At 40.4% G+C, this 18,090-nt stretch overlaps 1 protein-coding gene across 1 annotated transcript in view; it reads left to right on the forward strand.

Annotated features, from left to right (window-relative positions):
• ATP1B4 (ATPase Na+/K+ transporting family member beta 4) overlaps window positions 1–18,090 on the forward strand; it is a 72,653-nt gene that overhangs the window by 37,713 nt on the left and 16,850 nt on the right. The window contains exons 3-4 of the mRNA XM_082263637.1: window positions 2,997–3,144; window positions 12,293–12,421. Of these exons, the coding sequence (XP_082119763.1) occupies window positions 2,997–3,144; window positions 12,293–12,421 (277 nt within the window). The remainder of the gene's footprint in view (window positions 1–2,996; window positions 3,145–12,292; window positions 12,422–18,090) is intronic.

The following is an 18,090-nucleotide window of genomic DNA, read 5'->3' on the forward strand; positions in this document are numbered from 1 at the left end:
TGCAAATTACCACTTCTCTTGTCCTGTATGCCTGTTTAACAAAAGATCTGTGTGTGCTTTGCTGCTTCCGTCCACAAGATGGTGCCCTTTGCATCTGCCCAGTAAAGATCCCAAATTGCTACATGTGAAAAGTCAGAGCCTAACAGGCTAACACAACAGCAATTATGGAGGCCACAGCCTCAATATATTTTATAGGTACAAGGAAGCCCAGGTTTTGTTAAACCATGTCTCTTAGACCCTCCCACTCTAATTTTTTGCCACACCCACTTGTTACGTGCGCCACAAGTCGCTTCCTCCCTGTCATGTCCCTCATACTCGGAAGCTCGGAAGTTGTGAAGTATGCCAGGTTAACAAAAAAATCAGTGAGTGCTTCCTTCCACAAGATGGTGCCCTTTGCACCTGCCCAGTAAGATTGGCTATTACAGTGCACCACCCTGTGGGCAGTCCAATGGCTGAGGGCTCTGTACACTGTGTTCTGGTGAGGGGGGGAACACAATAGCACAGCTGGGGAGATCGCTGTACTAACACAGTGAGTTTTAGTACAGTGATTTGTCAGTTTTTTTCCTTCAGCCAGTACCCAGCTTTAGGCTGGACAATAGCCAACCAAACTGGGCAATATTCAGAAGAACTGGAAGAAGGCAAAACTGAAATCAGGCTCAATTTTCAAGAGGATCTGAGAAAATAGAATTAAGAATGGGATTCCTTACTATGAGCAACACATAGTTTTTTCCTTTTTCCAGCTTTTTTTAATTTGGCGCAATTTTTTTATTTTTTTTTTAAAGACTTTTACTTAGTACCTACTGCTGCACCCCCCCCCCCCCCCCCGTACAAAAATGTATCTACAGCCCTGTTTAGGCACCAACATTTTGGATCCTGGCTTGGGGTGAGTTTGTGAGCTTTTTTCTCTTTCTCCTTGTTATTCTTAGACAGTATTTTGTTAGCTTTGATGTCATTCTTTGATGTATACACTTTGATCCCTTGTTTATATTGATTGATGTTTGTCTTTATTGTAGAGGAATAACTACTATTTGGCATATATGCATACATTTTAAACTGTTGCACAATAAAAGGAATTGTGTTTTTTAATTTTCCGATACTGTTTATTAATTTTGAAACAGTAATACAAAGTACAAAACAAGCCATATGTGCTTTTAGACCGTACATTTTCAAAGAAATGCAATACAAGATTTCTAACAGGCACACGCTTGGGACCATCACCATATTACAAACCATTTCTCATAAATTGGAACAGCAAAGTGGAATAAACATTTACAAAAAGTGGAACCCCTGTATCCAAAAAGGGCTCAGTCATGACAGCCATGACAGTGTTGGTTTAAACCACAGCCCATATGGGCAGAGACCTTAAACATAAACAATAGAAAATTAGGGGAAAGACAAGAAGAGAGAAGGAAAAAAGTAATGGCAAGAGATGGTGCATGAAGAGATGTATCCCATCTCTGTCTCCATCCCACGAGTCCAGTCAGTTATTCTGTTCAATAGTCTGCAAAAAGATAACGTATTCAAGGGTCCCATTTTTTTTTTCAAATAGGAATTGTGTTTTGTTTTTGCTTTTTAAGAAATAAATTCTATTGACTATATGGGATGATGCCCTGGTGAACATTTCTATGCAGGATTTACATTAGATTGTTCATCACACTCACTACTAGTATTTTAATACTTACATTACACACTCCTGACCACTGAACACTGTTTTACCCACTCCCAATCCCTGAACTTTGTACATTACTCACTCCTGACAACTGTACGATGTGCATTAAACACTTCTGACCCCTGTACTGTGATTGTTACTCTCTCCTGACCCCTGCACTCTATACATTACACATTCCTGACCCCTGAACTATGTATGTTACCCACCCCTGAATTCTGCACACTGTAGGGTACATACGTCTGACATGTGGACTGTGTATTTTATATATTCTTGACCCCTGCACTCTGTACATAAGAAATTCCTAACACTTGCATTTTGTATGTTACCTACACCTGCACTTTGTATGTTACATACTCCTGACCCCTGTGTGTTGCAAGCCTTGACCCCTGTGTTGTAGTTGTAAAATCTCATAGTTTTTCACCTTAATGCATTCTATGCATTAAGGTGAAAAACCTTTTCTGCTTTAGCTGCCCCCCAGACCCCCCCCTTTTCTTACCTGAACCCAATCGTTCCAGCAACGAGCACGAGCCTAGCAGCTCCATCCGCTGTCTCAGGTCCTCGTTGGATACATTCCTGCTGTTGTCAATCAAATCCAGTAACACGGGAGCCCAAGGGGCGGGGCCGAGTACTGCTGTCTGTGTCAATGGATGCAGCAGCAGGGCTCGGGAGCGCGCCCACACGGGTGCCACCATGGAAAGCGGCTCTCTGTGGGGACACCCAATGAAGAGGAGCCAGGAGCGATGCCGGTGCACCCCAGAAAAAGAGGATCCAGACTGCTCTGTGCAAAACCCTTGTACAGAGCAGGTACGTTTAACATGTTTGTTATTTAAAAAAAACACTGAAAAAAAACTTTTACAATCACTTAAGGTTTTAAAGTACCCAGAAATTGATCAGTAAACAACGCACAATAAGAAGAACAACGTTCAGCAGACATTAACAATCTGTAAAAGATATTCCACATATAGATATTCCACATATAGATCATATTCTAATAAAAGCTTGAACAGAAGTGAACACACAGACAGAGGAAATATTATATTACATAGTTAAGGTCATTATAACGATCCATCAGTGTGACATTCACCACTAAATGGAAGTAAGCTACCATGATTTCTGATGGTGGCCCTGCTTGTGCATCACATGGATTTGGGACTTGTTTAGACTGTCATACAGGTTGTACTTAAAACTTGATTGGAGTTCTGTTTTGAAGTAACAAAATCTACTATGTGCCTTCACTGACTTATCCTCACAGTAGGATGTTATTTTAGCATTTCCATGGTAATAAACATTGTGATGACGGGAGGAACTCTCTTTCTCACTGTTTCAGGACAATCGGGATGGAAGATATGCACAGTCTGAGGAACGGAACCAAATGGAGCAGAGGAGAACCTGGGCAGAATGGGCACAAGACACGAAACATTATATATGGAACCCAGAAAAAAAAGAAGTATTAGGAAGAAATGCGAAAAGCTGGTGTGAGTAACCACAATTACATTTCTTGTATAATAAAATAGAATTTAACAATATTATCTCCGCCACACATCATATAATTCTCATTATCCTTGTGTTTAACAACTTAGTTAATGTGGAAAACTTCTTAAAACTGACTTAAAAAACTTCTCAAGATTTCTTATTTTGACTGTAATTGTAGGTACTAAAATTATGTTAACCCATGGCATCATGTTTCTCTAAAATTACATTTCTGCATTAATCGTAATATATATGATATTTAATGGTATTTTCTTTTGGTGAGAATTCATTTTTCAAGTGAAAGTGAATAATGAATATTGCAATAATTATTATTGCACTGTTTATAACAGTATAGAATACTAACTTTATTTTGACAGCTAAACTGTTTAATTCCTATGCTACGTTTGTTAGAATGTATTCTTTGTTGCTCCATGTACACACTTAATTTTTTTTAGATGTAATCAGTTTTAAAGGCCTCTATCACACAGGAGGTCAAGTGGGGGTAAAATCAGGCAGCTGAGCTACAGTTTTACAGCTGCCCACCTAAATTGTACAATACACCTGTTCACATGCCCAAGCCATGATGCTTTGTGTTGTGGCCATTGAAAACTTAACGTAGCATACCAGGTTGACAGGCAGCACCGCCTGTCAGACTCACCTATTCGATTCAAAAGAGCTGCACCACAACCTAGAGCCAAACAATTGGATTGCATTTGTAGCATATTGGCCCAGTTGAAAATTGCCATTTGGCAAAGAAAAAAAAAAACATACATGCATTCAGGAAGCCGCAGGATTGCTTCCTGAATGCCAGACAGCGACTGCTTAGCTGCACTTTAAAGAGCAATCCACCATGGGTCTCTTTTTAGACAATGTGCTAGTGTGAACCTAGTCTCAAGCATTTGTGTTTTTATCATGTGATGCATTCCTCATTTAGAGAAAGCAACATACCCTCAAGGACGGATGCAGCTCTGTTCTGTATATGAAGACTACATATACAGCTCATGATGTCCCATACCAATAAGCAATGTTTAGGACAGCACAAATCTATATAAATCACTGCAGAGTGTACGTGAATCTTGTGCCTCAAACAGTGGGCTGATCAAGCATAACATGCATTGACTCAGATTGGCTTATTCTGTAAAATGGTGCAAAAATAATGAACAGATTTTTGGCTTATTAAATAGGGCTTGACAATATCTTTTGTTAACACTGTCTTTTGGAAAAAATATTCCAGGTATTGTGTTAAAATATAAGATTTTTCTAAAAGGCAGAAGGTTTGTTTACCCTAATTCCACCCCCGTGCACCCCAAATACTTCCCTGAGCCCGGTCTCGATCTAACGATGTTGACGAGAGCAAAGGCTCTCCCAGCATTCTCTCTCCTCATTGGCTCAAGTACAGCCGTGGAAGCCATTGGCTCCCGCTGCTGTCAATCATAGCAAATGAGCAGGAAGCAGGGCTGAGCCACTTACAGACACACAGAGCAAGCTCAGGGGCAAGCATGCACGAGTGCCCCCCAAAATAAGTGACTTGCTATGGGGACACACGGGGGGGGGGGGCCAGAAGCACCAACGGGGGACCCCGGAAGACCAAAACCATTGCACAGAGCATGTGAGTATGATATATTTGTTATTTAAAAAAAAAAAAAAATCATAATTAAGCCTTTAGAATCACTTTAAAGTATATCTTTAGCCAAACATTTTATTCTAGTTTTCCTGTTATGCGGATCTCTCCTTTCTTTCTGTCCTGGTAAAAACGTTGTGGCTGTGGCAGGAAGTTAAAAGAAAGTTGATACGCAAAGTTAACAGAGGTTTTAGCCTCCCCAAAATGTCTATAATGTAAGTTTTTTACTGCCATTTATTATTTATTGTCACTATGTCCTTCTTAGTAACATTTTCCCACACTTCCTGTCCTGATAACAATGTTGTCACCCAGACAGGAAGTGTGGGGGAAAAGGGCCACACACAGCAAAAGAACTTGACATGGGCTCTATACACTTCCCACTCCATAAATAAAAAGTAACAAAAATTGTACTGATTTTAATATGACCTAAATGGTGGGAAAATACATTTTGAGGTTTATCAGCAAAGCTCTTGATGGTTGCAACAAGACCAAAATACATAAAAATATGTTAAAAACCTTGTTTTATTATGGGGATAAATCTTTTGCATTATGTATTTCAGAGTAAACTCAGTCCTTCCTTGATCCTCCTTAGGAAGTAAGGTTATATTCCCAAGTTCAAAAGTTTCCATTCACTGCAAAAGGCTTTCCATAGTTGCTTGGTACAGACAAAAATACATTTTGGTATTAACCACTTGAGTCTTTTAGGTATTGTAGTCTATCCTATCAAATCATACATTATGTTTCTTGATATAGATAGGACTTTAATTCAATAGCTGTAAAAAAAATGAAAAAAAAATGATTGTTTTCTAAGTTTTAATTAGAAATAAATAGTGAAAAAGTGTTAAAATTGTATTTTCCCTTAATACTTTCCAATGCAATATTTACGTAATTAGCACAGCACTAGATATTTTCCCAGAATATAACCTCATCTGCTGAATCTAAATCTAATCTGAAGCATAGGCGTGATTTTTTGTGTAACATGGCAACGTTCATGTATTGCATTTTACTTTATGACAGTTTTTTTCCCCTTTGAACACTACACTGCTATGCACGCAGGAGATAATTTGCATTAGTAGCATGCATAATATTCAGATAAAATCAATTCAAGCTGATGAGGGCACAAATTATCACAACTGCAACTTTTTTCAAAGGTTTGTGATTGCCACCAAAATTATTAATGACATTGCGTTCGATTAAGTAAACATTGGAGACTTACGCAGTGAACACAAATGTCATTTAGATCATCGTACATGATTGTTGAGAAGTTCTGGGATTAAATTTACAGTATCTCACAAATGTGAGTACACCCCTCACAATTTTGTAAATATTTCTTGACATCTTTTCATGTGACAACACTGACGAAATTACACTTTGCTATAATGTAAAGTAGTGAATGTACAGCTTGTATAACAGCGTAGTGCTGTCCCCTCGAAATAACTCAACACACACAGCCATTAATGTCTAAACTGCTGCCAACAAAAGTGAGTACACCCCTAAAAGAAAATGTCCAAATTGGGCCCAAAGGGTCAAAATATTGTGTGGCCACCATTATTTTCCAGCACTGCCTTAACCCTCTTGGGCATTGAGTTCACCAGAGCTTCACAGGTTGCCACTGGAGTCCTCTTCCACTCCTCCATGATGACATCACAGAGCTTGTGGATGTTAGAGACCTTGCGCTCCTCCACCTTCTGTATGAGGATGTTCCACAGATGCTCAATAGGGTTTAGGTCTGGAGACATGCTTGGCCAGTCCATCACCTTTACCCTCAGATTCTTTAGCAAGGCAGTGGTCGTCTTGGAGGTGTGTTTGGGGTCGTTATCATGTAGGAATACTGCCCTGCAGCCCAGTCCCTGAAAGAAGGGGGATCATGCTTTGCTTCAGTATGTCACAGTACATGTTGGCATTCATGGTTACCTCTATGAACTGTAGCTCCCCAGTGACGGCAGCACTCATGCAGCCCCAGACCATGACATTCCCACCACCATGCTTGACTGTAGGCAAGACACACTTGTCTTTTTACTCCTTACCTTGTTGCCGCCACACACGCTTGACACCATCTGAACCAAATAAGTTTATCTTGGTCTCATCAGACCACAGGACATGGTTCCAGTAATCCATGTCCTTAGTCTGCTTGTCTTCAGCAAACTGTTTGCAGGCTTTCTTGTGCATCATCTTTAGAAGAGGCTTCCTTCAGGGACGACAGCCATGCAGACCAATTTGATGCAGTGTGCGGCGTATGGTCTGAGCACAGACAGGCTGACCCCCTACCCCTTCAACCTCTGCAGCAATGCTGGTAGCACTCATACGTCTATTTCCCAAAGACAACCTCTGGATATTACGCTGAGCATGTGCACCTAACTTCTTTGGTTCTTTGAGAGCGATAACACCAAAATTAACACACCTGCTCCCCATACACACCTGAGACATTGTAGTGGATTATCTGATCAACTTCTCTCACAGGAGACTGTTGAAAAACGTATCTACCAATGACTGCAGCTGCTAATCAGCGCAATCTGACAGCAGCGGGAGCCACTGTCAAAATATAATGTCCCAGCAATGGGAAATCCTCCATCCACCTCTCTTGTATGGATGGAATAATCTCTTTTTTCTTTTCAGCCATTGAGCTGAACCAAAAAATAAATAAATAAATAAGCTAACCAACTATGGCCAGTAGCTTCACAATTTCTTTAGAATTTTCTGTATTGCTGCCCCTGCCCTACACTCTGTGTGGGCAAGCTGTGCCTTTCAGTATCTTCACCCCAAGACTCATGGGTTAATCCACAGTATAATGAAGAACAGATATCATATTTGGTCCTTGTTATGCACCACTCTGCTACACCCACTGTGGCCGATGTTATTCATAGAAATCTGGCCACTGTATACAGCTGTTGAAGCCCATACAATGGAGCATGAAGAGCTTAGTATTGGAGGAGAGCTAGTGATCTGTTTTTATGCAACCATTTATTAATTTAATATGTGCTACTAGTGCTTTTCAAACAGAACCCGACAGCTATGGGTGTTTAATTTTTTTTTATCTATTATTTCATATTTATTTTTGCTATAATTTCTATTGTTATTTATGTCATGTTATTTCTTTAACATAATAATGCTATTTTGAGATATAAGCTCCAAGTGCAATTTTTTGGCCTCAGTCCATAATTTTTTTGCCAGCCGCTCACGGTGGGGGAAGCTCAGTTTGATAAAGTTTCCATGACTGTGTATTCCCATGACTGAGTATTCCCATACAATACTGCTACATTGCACTCTGGGAATACAGCTGAGAACATCTGTGTTTCTTAGCTCCAATCGAAGCTGCATGTTTTTTTATTGAATGCTTGCATTGTACTGCTGTTGGTATGTTATATATGTTAAAAAAGCAGTTATAAGGAACCTTAGCTTTATTAGCAATGCACAGTATATATGCCTATCGTTCATAATCTAAAAACAAAGGTATGAGTAATATTAGCTCTTTTAAAAATGTACATCCTAAAAAAACTCCACATTTGCTGCAAAATACTAATATAATCTAATTATTATACAAGTCATTTTGTAATTTAAGATACAACTATGCACAAAAATCTAAATGCAGTAGTCCTGAGATCATATTAAATGTAAACAGAAGTCCATTTTTCTCTTACCTCCATTTTCTTTTCTCTTAAAAATACACGGTGATCCTGCCAGTCGAATGGCCTTCCTTCTGCAGGGTGACCACACTAAATGCCCTGCAGTGAATTCACTGAAGTGTTGTTACCCTGCAGTTTATCCTTACACATAAAGAGGTATTATGCATTGTCACTTCTTATAACCATCACTCCTCCCCACATCCTAAGCCAATCAGATACATGATTAAAGAGGGTGCGCTGGGTCTGTAGGCAGATATGCACAGCACCATCTCAGATCATGCTTCCTAGGTCCTTGGACAGATGATACAGGGGCCAAGAAAAAGAGTTCTTTGCTTCTGGGCAAAAACATCCAAAACTTTGTGGACCAACACAATAAAACAATAGCCAAAGAGGGACTTAAATGTTAGTAAAAATATTAAATGAAAGATAGGAATACTGTTCACCCAAAATCGTTACAAGAAAGAAATGGAAATCCCCCAGGGTTTTTTTTTTTTTGCAGCAAAAAATAGATTAAAGAGTGCAGTCTTGTATTATTAGTTTTATTGTTACAAAGATTAAAACCAACATTAGCTAAAATATAAGCTCCGGTAATATGGTAACCTCAATATGACACAGAATTAATGATAACCTAAATAAAGGCAGGTATTGACTTTAGTAAAAGGAATTTCATCAATATTGGTCCCCCGGGAGTGCTTGATGGCAGGACTAATATTGAGAAAATTCCTTTTACTAAAGTTAATAGTAAAATATCACTTAATGAGCTCAAAACAAAAAAAATAAAAAAAATACAAAATAAATAAAACAGCTTAAACATTTGGTGGGATGTAAGACTGATCAGACTACAGTTCCCATGGTGCAGTGCTGCTGGACTCAGTAATAAGTTCTTCCTGCTCAGCAGCTCCCTCCTCTTGCTGAAATACAGTAGCTCTTAACCAGGTCAGTACCGCAGGACAGCAGCTACAGAGAGCAGCTGCAGCCAGTGTATTTCTCACTCCTTTCTTAGCCAAGCAGCTGGTTACACACCGTTTACTGATAGGAAAAAATACTGTTTATCTTAGACTGGCCATACATGGGTCAAATTTTCGAAATAATTTTCTTTCAAAAATCAGAATTTTTGTGCGTTTTGTGATTCGATGGTGCCACCATTGATTTTGAAATTCCATCAATTGAGCCTTTAATTTCACCTCATATTGTTACAGAAAAGAATTTTCGTGACTGGTAATCTTCCTTTCCTTCCTTGAATTTTCTTTTCTTGCACTCATGCACGTTTCTTTTTAGATTATATTTCTCGCACGATTCTCCCATCATTGATTAGAAAATCAGTAGTTTTTCAAAAAATTTGCAACATGCCGATCACTCAAATTCGATGACCGCGTGAAAATCGGCCATTGCTAATGATGCGAAATTCGAACGAAAATTCTTTTGAAATTCAACCCATGTATGGCCAGGCTTAGGCAAGCCAAACGCGATGCAAATTTCTAACGATCTGTCAATCGATAAATGAAGGAGGCGCTCCCGTACAGTATGCGAGTGTACCATCAATGAGATTCGAAAATCGTACTTCCAAACTCAATTTTTTATGCCAGTATGGGAAGTGATGCAATGTTGTTTTGACCTTAACCACACCTCCACTGTGATACCAACTGTATTCACAACACTTGATGTTTCTTATGTAGTACATGATTTAACCACTTCTGGACCGGAAGGATTTGCCCCCTTAATGATCAGGCCATTTTTTGCAATTCGGCACTGCATTATTTTAACGGACAATTGCGCGGTCCTGCGATGCTGTACTGAAATAAAATGTATGTCTTTTTTTTTCCACAAATAGAGCTTTCTTATGGTGGTACTTTTTATTTTTTTATTTTTTGCGCTATAAACTAAGAGCGACATTTCTAAAAAAAAAAAAAAAATTTTTCACATTCTGCTATATAACATTCCCAAAAAAAAAACATTTAAAATCTAATTTTTTTCATCCTTTTAGGCCAATTTATATTCTGCTACATATTTTTGATAAAAAAATCGCAATAAGCGTATTTTGATTGGTTTGCGCAAAAGTTTTCGCGTCTACAAACTTGGGGAAAGATTTATGTCATTTGTATTTTTTTATTTATTTATTTTTTTACTAGTAATGGCGGCGATCTGCAATTTTTAGTGGTATTGTGACACTTTTGGGGGGGCCAGTGATATTATTACAGTAATCAGTGCTAAAAATATGCACATATAGGGGTGATCAAAGGGTTACGTGTGAGCCTAGGGGAGTGTTTTCTAACTGTATGGGGGAGGGACTTGTGAAATTAACATAGAGACCTGTGATCCTATATAGAAGGATCACAGGTGCTCTGTGATCATTTCAGAAAGAAGAATGGTCAGCTGTGTTTACAATAGCTGACCGTCCTTCTCTCAGCGGGGAGCAATCGAGGATGGCCGGTGGCAATCGGTGCCGCTGGTCCCATGCATCGGCATCCCTGCTGGCTAGTGGGGGCAGGGAGCGCGCCATCGCCGGTGCGCGCTCGCCCCACATCACCCTGCGCGCGACCAACATACAGCTACGTCAGTTCGCACAGGAGAGCCAGCCTGCCGCAGTAAAACTGTTAAGAAAGGTCCATTCAACATGCACAGACATTTGTGTTTATTCCACTTTACTTGCAGACATGTCTGCACATCTTGTATAAAGCAGGCTTGCTGTACCCTTTTTTTCAAGGTCATAATTGGCTGCCTTCTTTATATTTTTTCCTGCCATTGCTTAAAAGTTGTGAAAGGTCCATTATACATGCACATACATTTGTGTTTATTCCACTTTTCTTGCAGACATGTTGGCACCTCAGCAGACTTTGCTGTAACTTATAGTATTTTTTGCATTATTATCATTATATTTTGTAGACAAACAATCATTCATGTGTTGTTGTTTATTTCATTATCTTTTCCTTCCGGTGCAAACATTTCGGGAATCATGCGCAGTTGTGTTTTGTTAGGTCAAATCATACAACTCCCCCATTAATGATACGAAATTTGGCCAATTTTCGCAAAAAAACCCAACATGTTGGATCAGTCAATTTCGGCTGTCGTGAGAAAATCGCGTGTCACACATACCACACTAACGATACAAAAAATGAACGATTTTACTTTTGATTTGTATTTTTGTTCGAAATTCGCATTGTGTATGGCCTGCCTTTTAAGCCCCGTACACACACACACAGATTGTTGGCCAACTGATCGGCCAACTTTTGTCCAGTGTTGTTTGTTGGTTGAAATGTGCTCTAGACTTGCACTGGACTTTTGTTGGCCAACAAAAACCAACTTCAGAAGTGATGTCATGTGCTGGTTGACTTTCCGTGTGTTTTTTCTTCTCTGAGCATGCCCAGTCTTGCTCATCTGATTTTTGTCTGCCAAAATCTGTACTGACTGAGGAACAATCGGCCGTTCTTTGTTGGCCAACAAAAATTTTATAGCATGCACACCAGATTTTTTTCGGCCGAAAATTAGCAGTTGGTTGTCGGAAGCATCATACTAACAAGCCTACAATCGGCAGATCGGATGTTGGCCAACAATTTATGGCCAACAATCTGTGCTTGTGTACGGGGCTTTAGTCTGTCACAGTATAGAAAAATGTTACAATTCAATACAATATTTGCCCTTAGTGCAATATTTATTTACATTCTCTAGGTAGAGTGCAGCTTTGACATTTTTGCTAAACTGCCACAGATTTATATGAAAGTGCTTTCTGCCAACGACCCAAAAGACTACATATATTCTGTTTTTTAATTAATTTGTTTTTCATTTTTGTGATGCAAAAGGACTTATCACCCTGTTATGAGATCATAGTTTGCATAATTATGTCCAAAACAATTATTTGTATAAAATGATTAACAATTGTATTTACTAATGAGCTCATTTATATCATTTCAGGTCTTATTTTGCTTTTTTACTTTTTACTGTATGCATTTCTAACTGGGATGTTTGCCTTATGTATATATGGATTGCTTGCAACAATAAGCCCATACGTACCTACATACAGAGAGAGAGTTTTCCCACCGGGTAAGTAATTGATTTCTTTACATATAACTGCAGCTATTTTGGCTCTTAAAGGGTAACTCCACTTTTGTGGGAAAAAAAATAGCAAATAAAGAAAAAAATATATAGCGTACACAATTGCGACACAAGTCATATTGTTTTTGAATGTTATTAAAAAATGACCTTTCCTTTTCAATCTGCAGCCACTTTAATTTTCTGAAAATGCAATGCAGGAGGCGTTCTGTGCACAGAATGTGTACTGACCACCCCCCAGAAGCATAATTTCTTGCTTGTGTGATTGGCTCACCAATTTTCCCAGAAGTCTGCCTAAGATACACGTCAGATTTCTGCCATCACCTGCAAAAAAAATGTCATTTTTGTGAGATACTCCCAATAGGAACACGTCTAAAGGGATGCAGGCCCAGCAGATTTCCTCATTAGTGCCTTGCAGGTGCACAGCTGATTGATAATTATGAAACCACTCCCATTAGTCTCACTTAGCACAGGAGCACAGAGGAACAAACAGGGATTTCTTCAGAATAACAAAAGGTAGGAATCTGCAACAACGTTTGTTAAAATCCAATTGCAATGTACATAGATCACCTGGAGGGGAATGTTTTTTTCTCAACAAAAGTGGATTTACGCTTTAAAGATTGGCCCCAAATGCCAAGAGCCTGTACTACATATTTAAAAATATATTCAGTAAGATAGAGAGCAAGAGGTAAAGTACTAACCCATCGCAAGCACAAATAATTTATTTTTTACAGTTCTGGCTTCAGTAACATTAGTAATCTAAATTACTCCGTGTCAGCGTGGTCACCGTGTTTTGGACATAAAAACAGTAGGCCATAAAAGCCATAGTGTGTTGTGCTGCATTGCGGTACAAAATTTTTGGCATGTCCAATATATACAGTCAGGTCCATAAATATTATGACATCGACACAATTCTAATCTTTTTGGCTCTATACACCACCACAATGGATTTGAAATGAAACAAACAAGATGTGCTTTAACTGCAGACTTTCAGCTTTAATTTGAGGGTATTTACATCCAAATCAGGTGAACGGTGTAGGAATTACAACAGTTTGTATATGTGCCACCCACTTTTTAAGGGACCAAAAGTAATGGGACAGAACTTTTTAATACTTGGTTGCAAAGCCTTTGCAGTCAATTACAGCCTGAAGTCTGGAATGCATAGACATCACCAGACGCTGAGTTTCATCCCTGGTGATGCTCTGCCAGGCCTCTACTGCAACTGTCTTCAGTTCCTGCTTGTTCTTGGGGCATTTTCCCTTCAGTTTTGTCTTCAGCAAGTGAAATGCATGCTCAATCGGATTCAGGTCAGGTGATTGAGTTGGCCATTGTATAACATTCCACTTCTTTCCCTTAAAAAAGTCTTTGATTGCTTTCGCAGTATGCTTCGGGTCATTGTCCATCTGCACTGTGAAGTGCTGTCCAATGAGTTCTGAAGCATTTGGCTGAATATGAACAGATAATATTGCCCGAAACACTTCAGAATTCATCCTGCTGCTTTTGTCAGCAGTCACATCATCAATAAATACAAGAGAACCAGTTCCATCGGCAGCCATACATGCCCTCGCCATGACACTACCACCACCATGCTTCACTGATGAGGTGGTATGCTTTGGATCATGAGCAGTTCCTTTCCTTCTCCATACTCTTCTCTTCCCATCACTCTGGTACAAGTTGATCTTGGTCTCATCTGTCCATAGGATGTTGTTCCATAACTGAGAAGGATTTTTTAGATGTTATTTGGCAAACTCTAATCTGGCCTTTCTGGTTTTGAGGCTCTCAATGGTTTACATCTTGTGTGGAACCCTCTGTATTCACTCTGGTGACTTGTTGACTATCTATCACATTTTGGAGGCCCTGGAACACAGTAGAAACAACCACAAAACACATTTTGGAGTGTAAACACCCCAAGGCATTTTTTTAGGGGGCATAGTGAGTCTTTTTTTAAGATTTAATTTTTTTGCCAAACGTTTTTGGAAAATGTGGAAAGAAAATAAAAATGTAATTTTTTTACACAAAGTTGTCAATTTAATACGATATTTCTAACACAGAACATGAACATAATTTACCAGACATTGTATCTTGTGTATCACAAAAATCATCCCTCACTGTATCAAAAACAGAGTACTGTAATGCTCACTTTTGCACAAATGGTCAGAATTTAGCTTAGTGTTGGATCACCTATAGCAGTGCCTGTTTCTATAAGCCACCTAACCCAAGTCTATTGGTACATGGCTGCCCCCCTGTGGATGTCATGTTCACTGGCCAGGACATACAGGAGGCTGAACAAAGGATGAACAAGAGTTCCTGTGGTTTCAGAAGTGCAGTAGTCCACAGAGGATGGCTGGGACTGATAGCTTACAGGAACACAGTCCGCAGGATGTGCAGATAGCTCAGTTCAAGGGATAGGCAGAGACATGGTCAATAAAAAGGCAAAGGTTTGGTCCAGGCAATAGACAAAAAAAGGTTAATTAAGCCGGCCAGGGTCAGTACAAGTGGCAAGCAGAGGCAAAACTGCACTGGTGTGACAGTGATCAGGAACACTGTTGATGGCTGCACTGGCTCTGGTGAAATTGTCACTGGTGTGGCAGCGATCAGAAACACTTTTGATGGCTTACACTGGTCTGCAGCGCTGATTGAGAGGAAATTTTCTAGGATGGCCTCAAGTTACCTTTTCGAGTAGGGCAGTTGTACAGAAGTTAATCGGTAGAATAACTTTTGTACAACCACAGTGCCTGTACATGGATCGAAATTCAGCCAATCCCTCCTGAACCAGACACATTTTGATCCATCTATGGGCAGCTTTAAACTAGTCTGGGGACCATGGGACTGGTTTGGCAGCGATCAGGAACACTATTGCTGGCTTACTCTGGTTTAGCGACACTGTGACTGGTGGGGCAGCAATCAGGAACACTGTTGCTGGCTGCACTAGTCTGTTGACACTGTGACTGGTAGGGCAGTATTCAGGAACACTGTTACTGGCTTACACTGGTCTGGTAACATTAGGACTAGTGGATTGTGTAGTGGTGATCAGGAAAACTGTTGTTGGCAGAACTGGTCTGGGGTGGTGGCGATCAGGAACACTGTTTCTGGCTACACTGATTTGGTATGGTCAAAATCAGGAATGCTGTTTCTGGGTACACTGGTCTGGTGTGGCAGTGATTAGGAACACTGTTGCTGGCTACACTGGTCTTGTGAGACTAGGACTTATGAGATGGTGATCAGAAATGCTGTTGCTGGCTGCACTGGTGTTGTGTAATGGCAATCAGGAACACTCCTTCTGGTTACACTGGTCTGGTGTGGCTGCGATCAAGAACACTGTTTCTGACTACACTGTACTGGTCTGTATTATAGAAAATGTATTAAATAGGGCCAACCTATTAAATCATTTACCCTACAATGCCATCACTAATCAGTGATTGCCGACATAGCTAGGAGACATACAAGTAAAAAATACCCTGTATAGACACAAGAAAAATAAGCTATAATGTCAGCAAAGAATCAGACAGAGGGGAAAATAATATAAATGGTGGGGTGATAGCCTCTTCAATCAGTGGATGTGGATATGTGCTTATCCTGGGCCTCCTGTGCCCTTTGCAGTTCTACAGCCCGCCACCCGACGGGGATGTGTGGGGCAGTGACTCGGCCGATGATGACGTCAACGCGTTTCACAAGGCTATTGCGTAGCTTCGTCTGGACATTTTTCCTTCCTTATACAGCCAAGGGATTAGTGGACTTTTTCACCATATCCACCTTACCAGGAAGTATCCTCCACTCCTCCTTATCCCCTTTCCACCTTCTGGCAGCTCGAGCTCCCAGGGGCTTGCATATAGAAGGACCCTTTGATATCCTTATTGGTATTTTTATATGGCGTTTGCTTTAGGTGTCTCTCTATAAGCAAGGAGCACCTGGTGACCGGCCGGTTGTATCATTGTTTACATGTTGTTTGTCTTGTCTTCTGTCAAATGTTTGTTTTCTGCTATAGCTTTCATTTTTGCTTTGCTATCAGCTTGAAACCATTGAATTAATCAATAAATTGAATTTTGTATTTATATTCCCCTCTGCCTGATTCCTTGCTGACATTATAGCTTAATTTTCCAATGTCTATACGGGGTATTTTTTACTTGTACTGGTGTGGCAGTGATATTGGACATTGTGACTGGCTGCACTGGTCTGTGACACTGGGACTGGTGCAGCTAGTGATTGGGGACACTGACTGGCTGCACTGGCATACAGTGTCATCAGAGCAGCCAGACAGTTTCCATTATTGCTAGCTACACCAGTCCTAGTGTCCCCATTGTGACACTGTACTTCTCCAGGACTATAATGCTAGAGGGAGTGCACAAGCACCAAGAGCAAGAGGACATTTAAATATGCCCTCAGGAAGCAGCCATCCAGAAAGCTCCAAATTGTGGCTATTGATTAATTTCTCCCCAGCACTGTTTTGATTTTTTACATATAAAAGTTTTCAATACCTAATATGATGCAGAGAGTGTGGCTTACTTGATGTCAACAGCGCCACTCTCTGTGTCAGTAAGGGAAGGACGGTGTGCTCAGGGGTGAGGCCATAACACCCTGCACTCACATTCTTTTTTCAGTCTTCCAGGTTAAGTCACATTGATAAAATGTCTCTGTGGTTTCCCTACAGTTTCTTAACATTTTCCCAGTCAGGGTGTCTTTGAAAAGTATTTTAAGTCTTGAGGCACCCCAGTCTACAACTTGGTTCACATTACTGCGTGTTGGGAACGTGCGCAAAATAGTGCACGTTCCTGACACACAGACAAACAAGCTGCTGTTTAGCAGACATGCAGGGTGTCATGAATTCTTCTTCAATATATATTTTATTGAATTTTAAAAGGGTGTAATTATTCCTAATAATACCTCCATGCATTGACAAACATGGTGCATTTTTGGTGCCGCACAATTTTAAAAAAGGGACCGGGACATTGATCGTCCCCTGCGTTTCTGTGGCTAGGGCAGCCCATTCAAATGATTGGGCTGCCCTACATGCAGCACACAGCTGCACAGATGTAAACCAAGGGCTCGTTCGCACGTGAGGTTTGGAGGGGTGGTAAAACCACGCAGTTGAAAAGTTGAGATACAATTTTACCACACCCAACTGCTTCCCGTTTAGCTGCAGAGGCCGCAGCCAGGGCCGTACACATGCTTTGGTTGCAGCTGAAAATATAACCTCAGGTGAATGGGCCACACTGCAACTGCCCCACAATCGTGCCCCCACTTCTCATGGTGGAGAAGTCATCTGTTGAACTTTGCGGCCACATGGGCTGAATGCACTTCAGTAATATGAGTAAAAGATGTGGTATCTATATGCTAGAGTTCTAAAGCTGCCTCTGCCCTGCTTCATATTGTCAGACTCACCAATACCTCAGCAACATATAACAGATTTCAGTCATTGCATCCCTACATTCAAGTGATCTTCTGCCCTCTTTTGTCATACTGCATATCTTCACCTTTTTACTGCATCACCACTACCTGCGTTGCCCTTACCTTGGTTTGCTCCTTGAGCCTTCACCAAGGTTCTAGCCCTGTGCTGGAACTTCAGAGGCGGGAAGAGGACAGGACATCCCTGTGGTGAAGATTTTCCCCAGGATCCATCAGCCTGCATGATGTGGAACATCCTTCATTTCTGGTAAGTTGGG

Source organism: Pelophylax lessonae, assembly GCF_965119305.1.
Source record: "Pelophylax lessonae genome assembly, chromosome: 7".
Taxonomy (NCBI): Eukaryota; Metazoa; Chordata; class Amphibia; order Anura; family Ranidae; genus Pelophylax; species Pelophylax lessonae.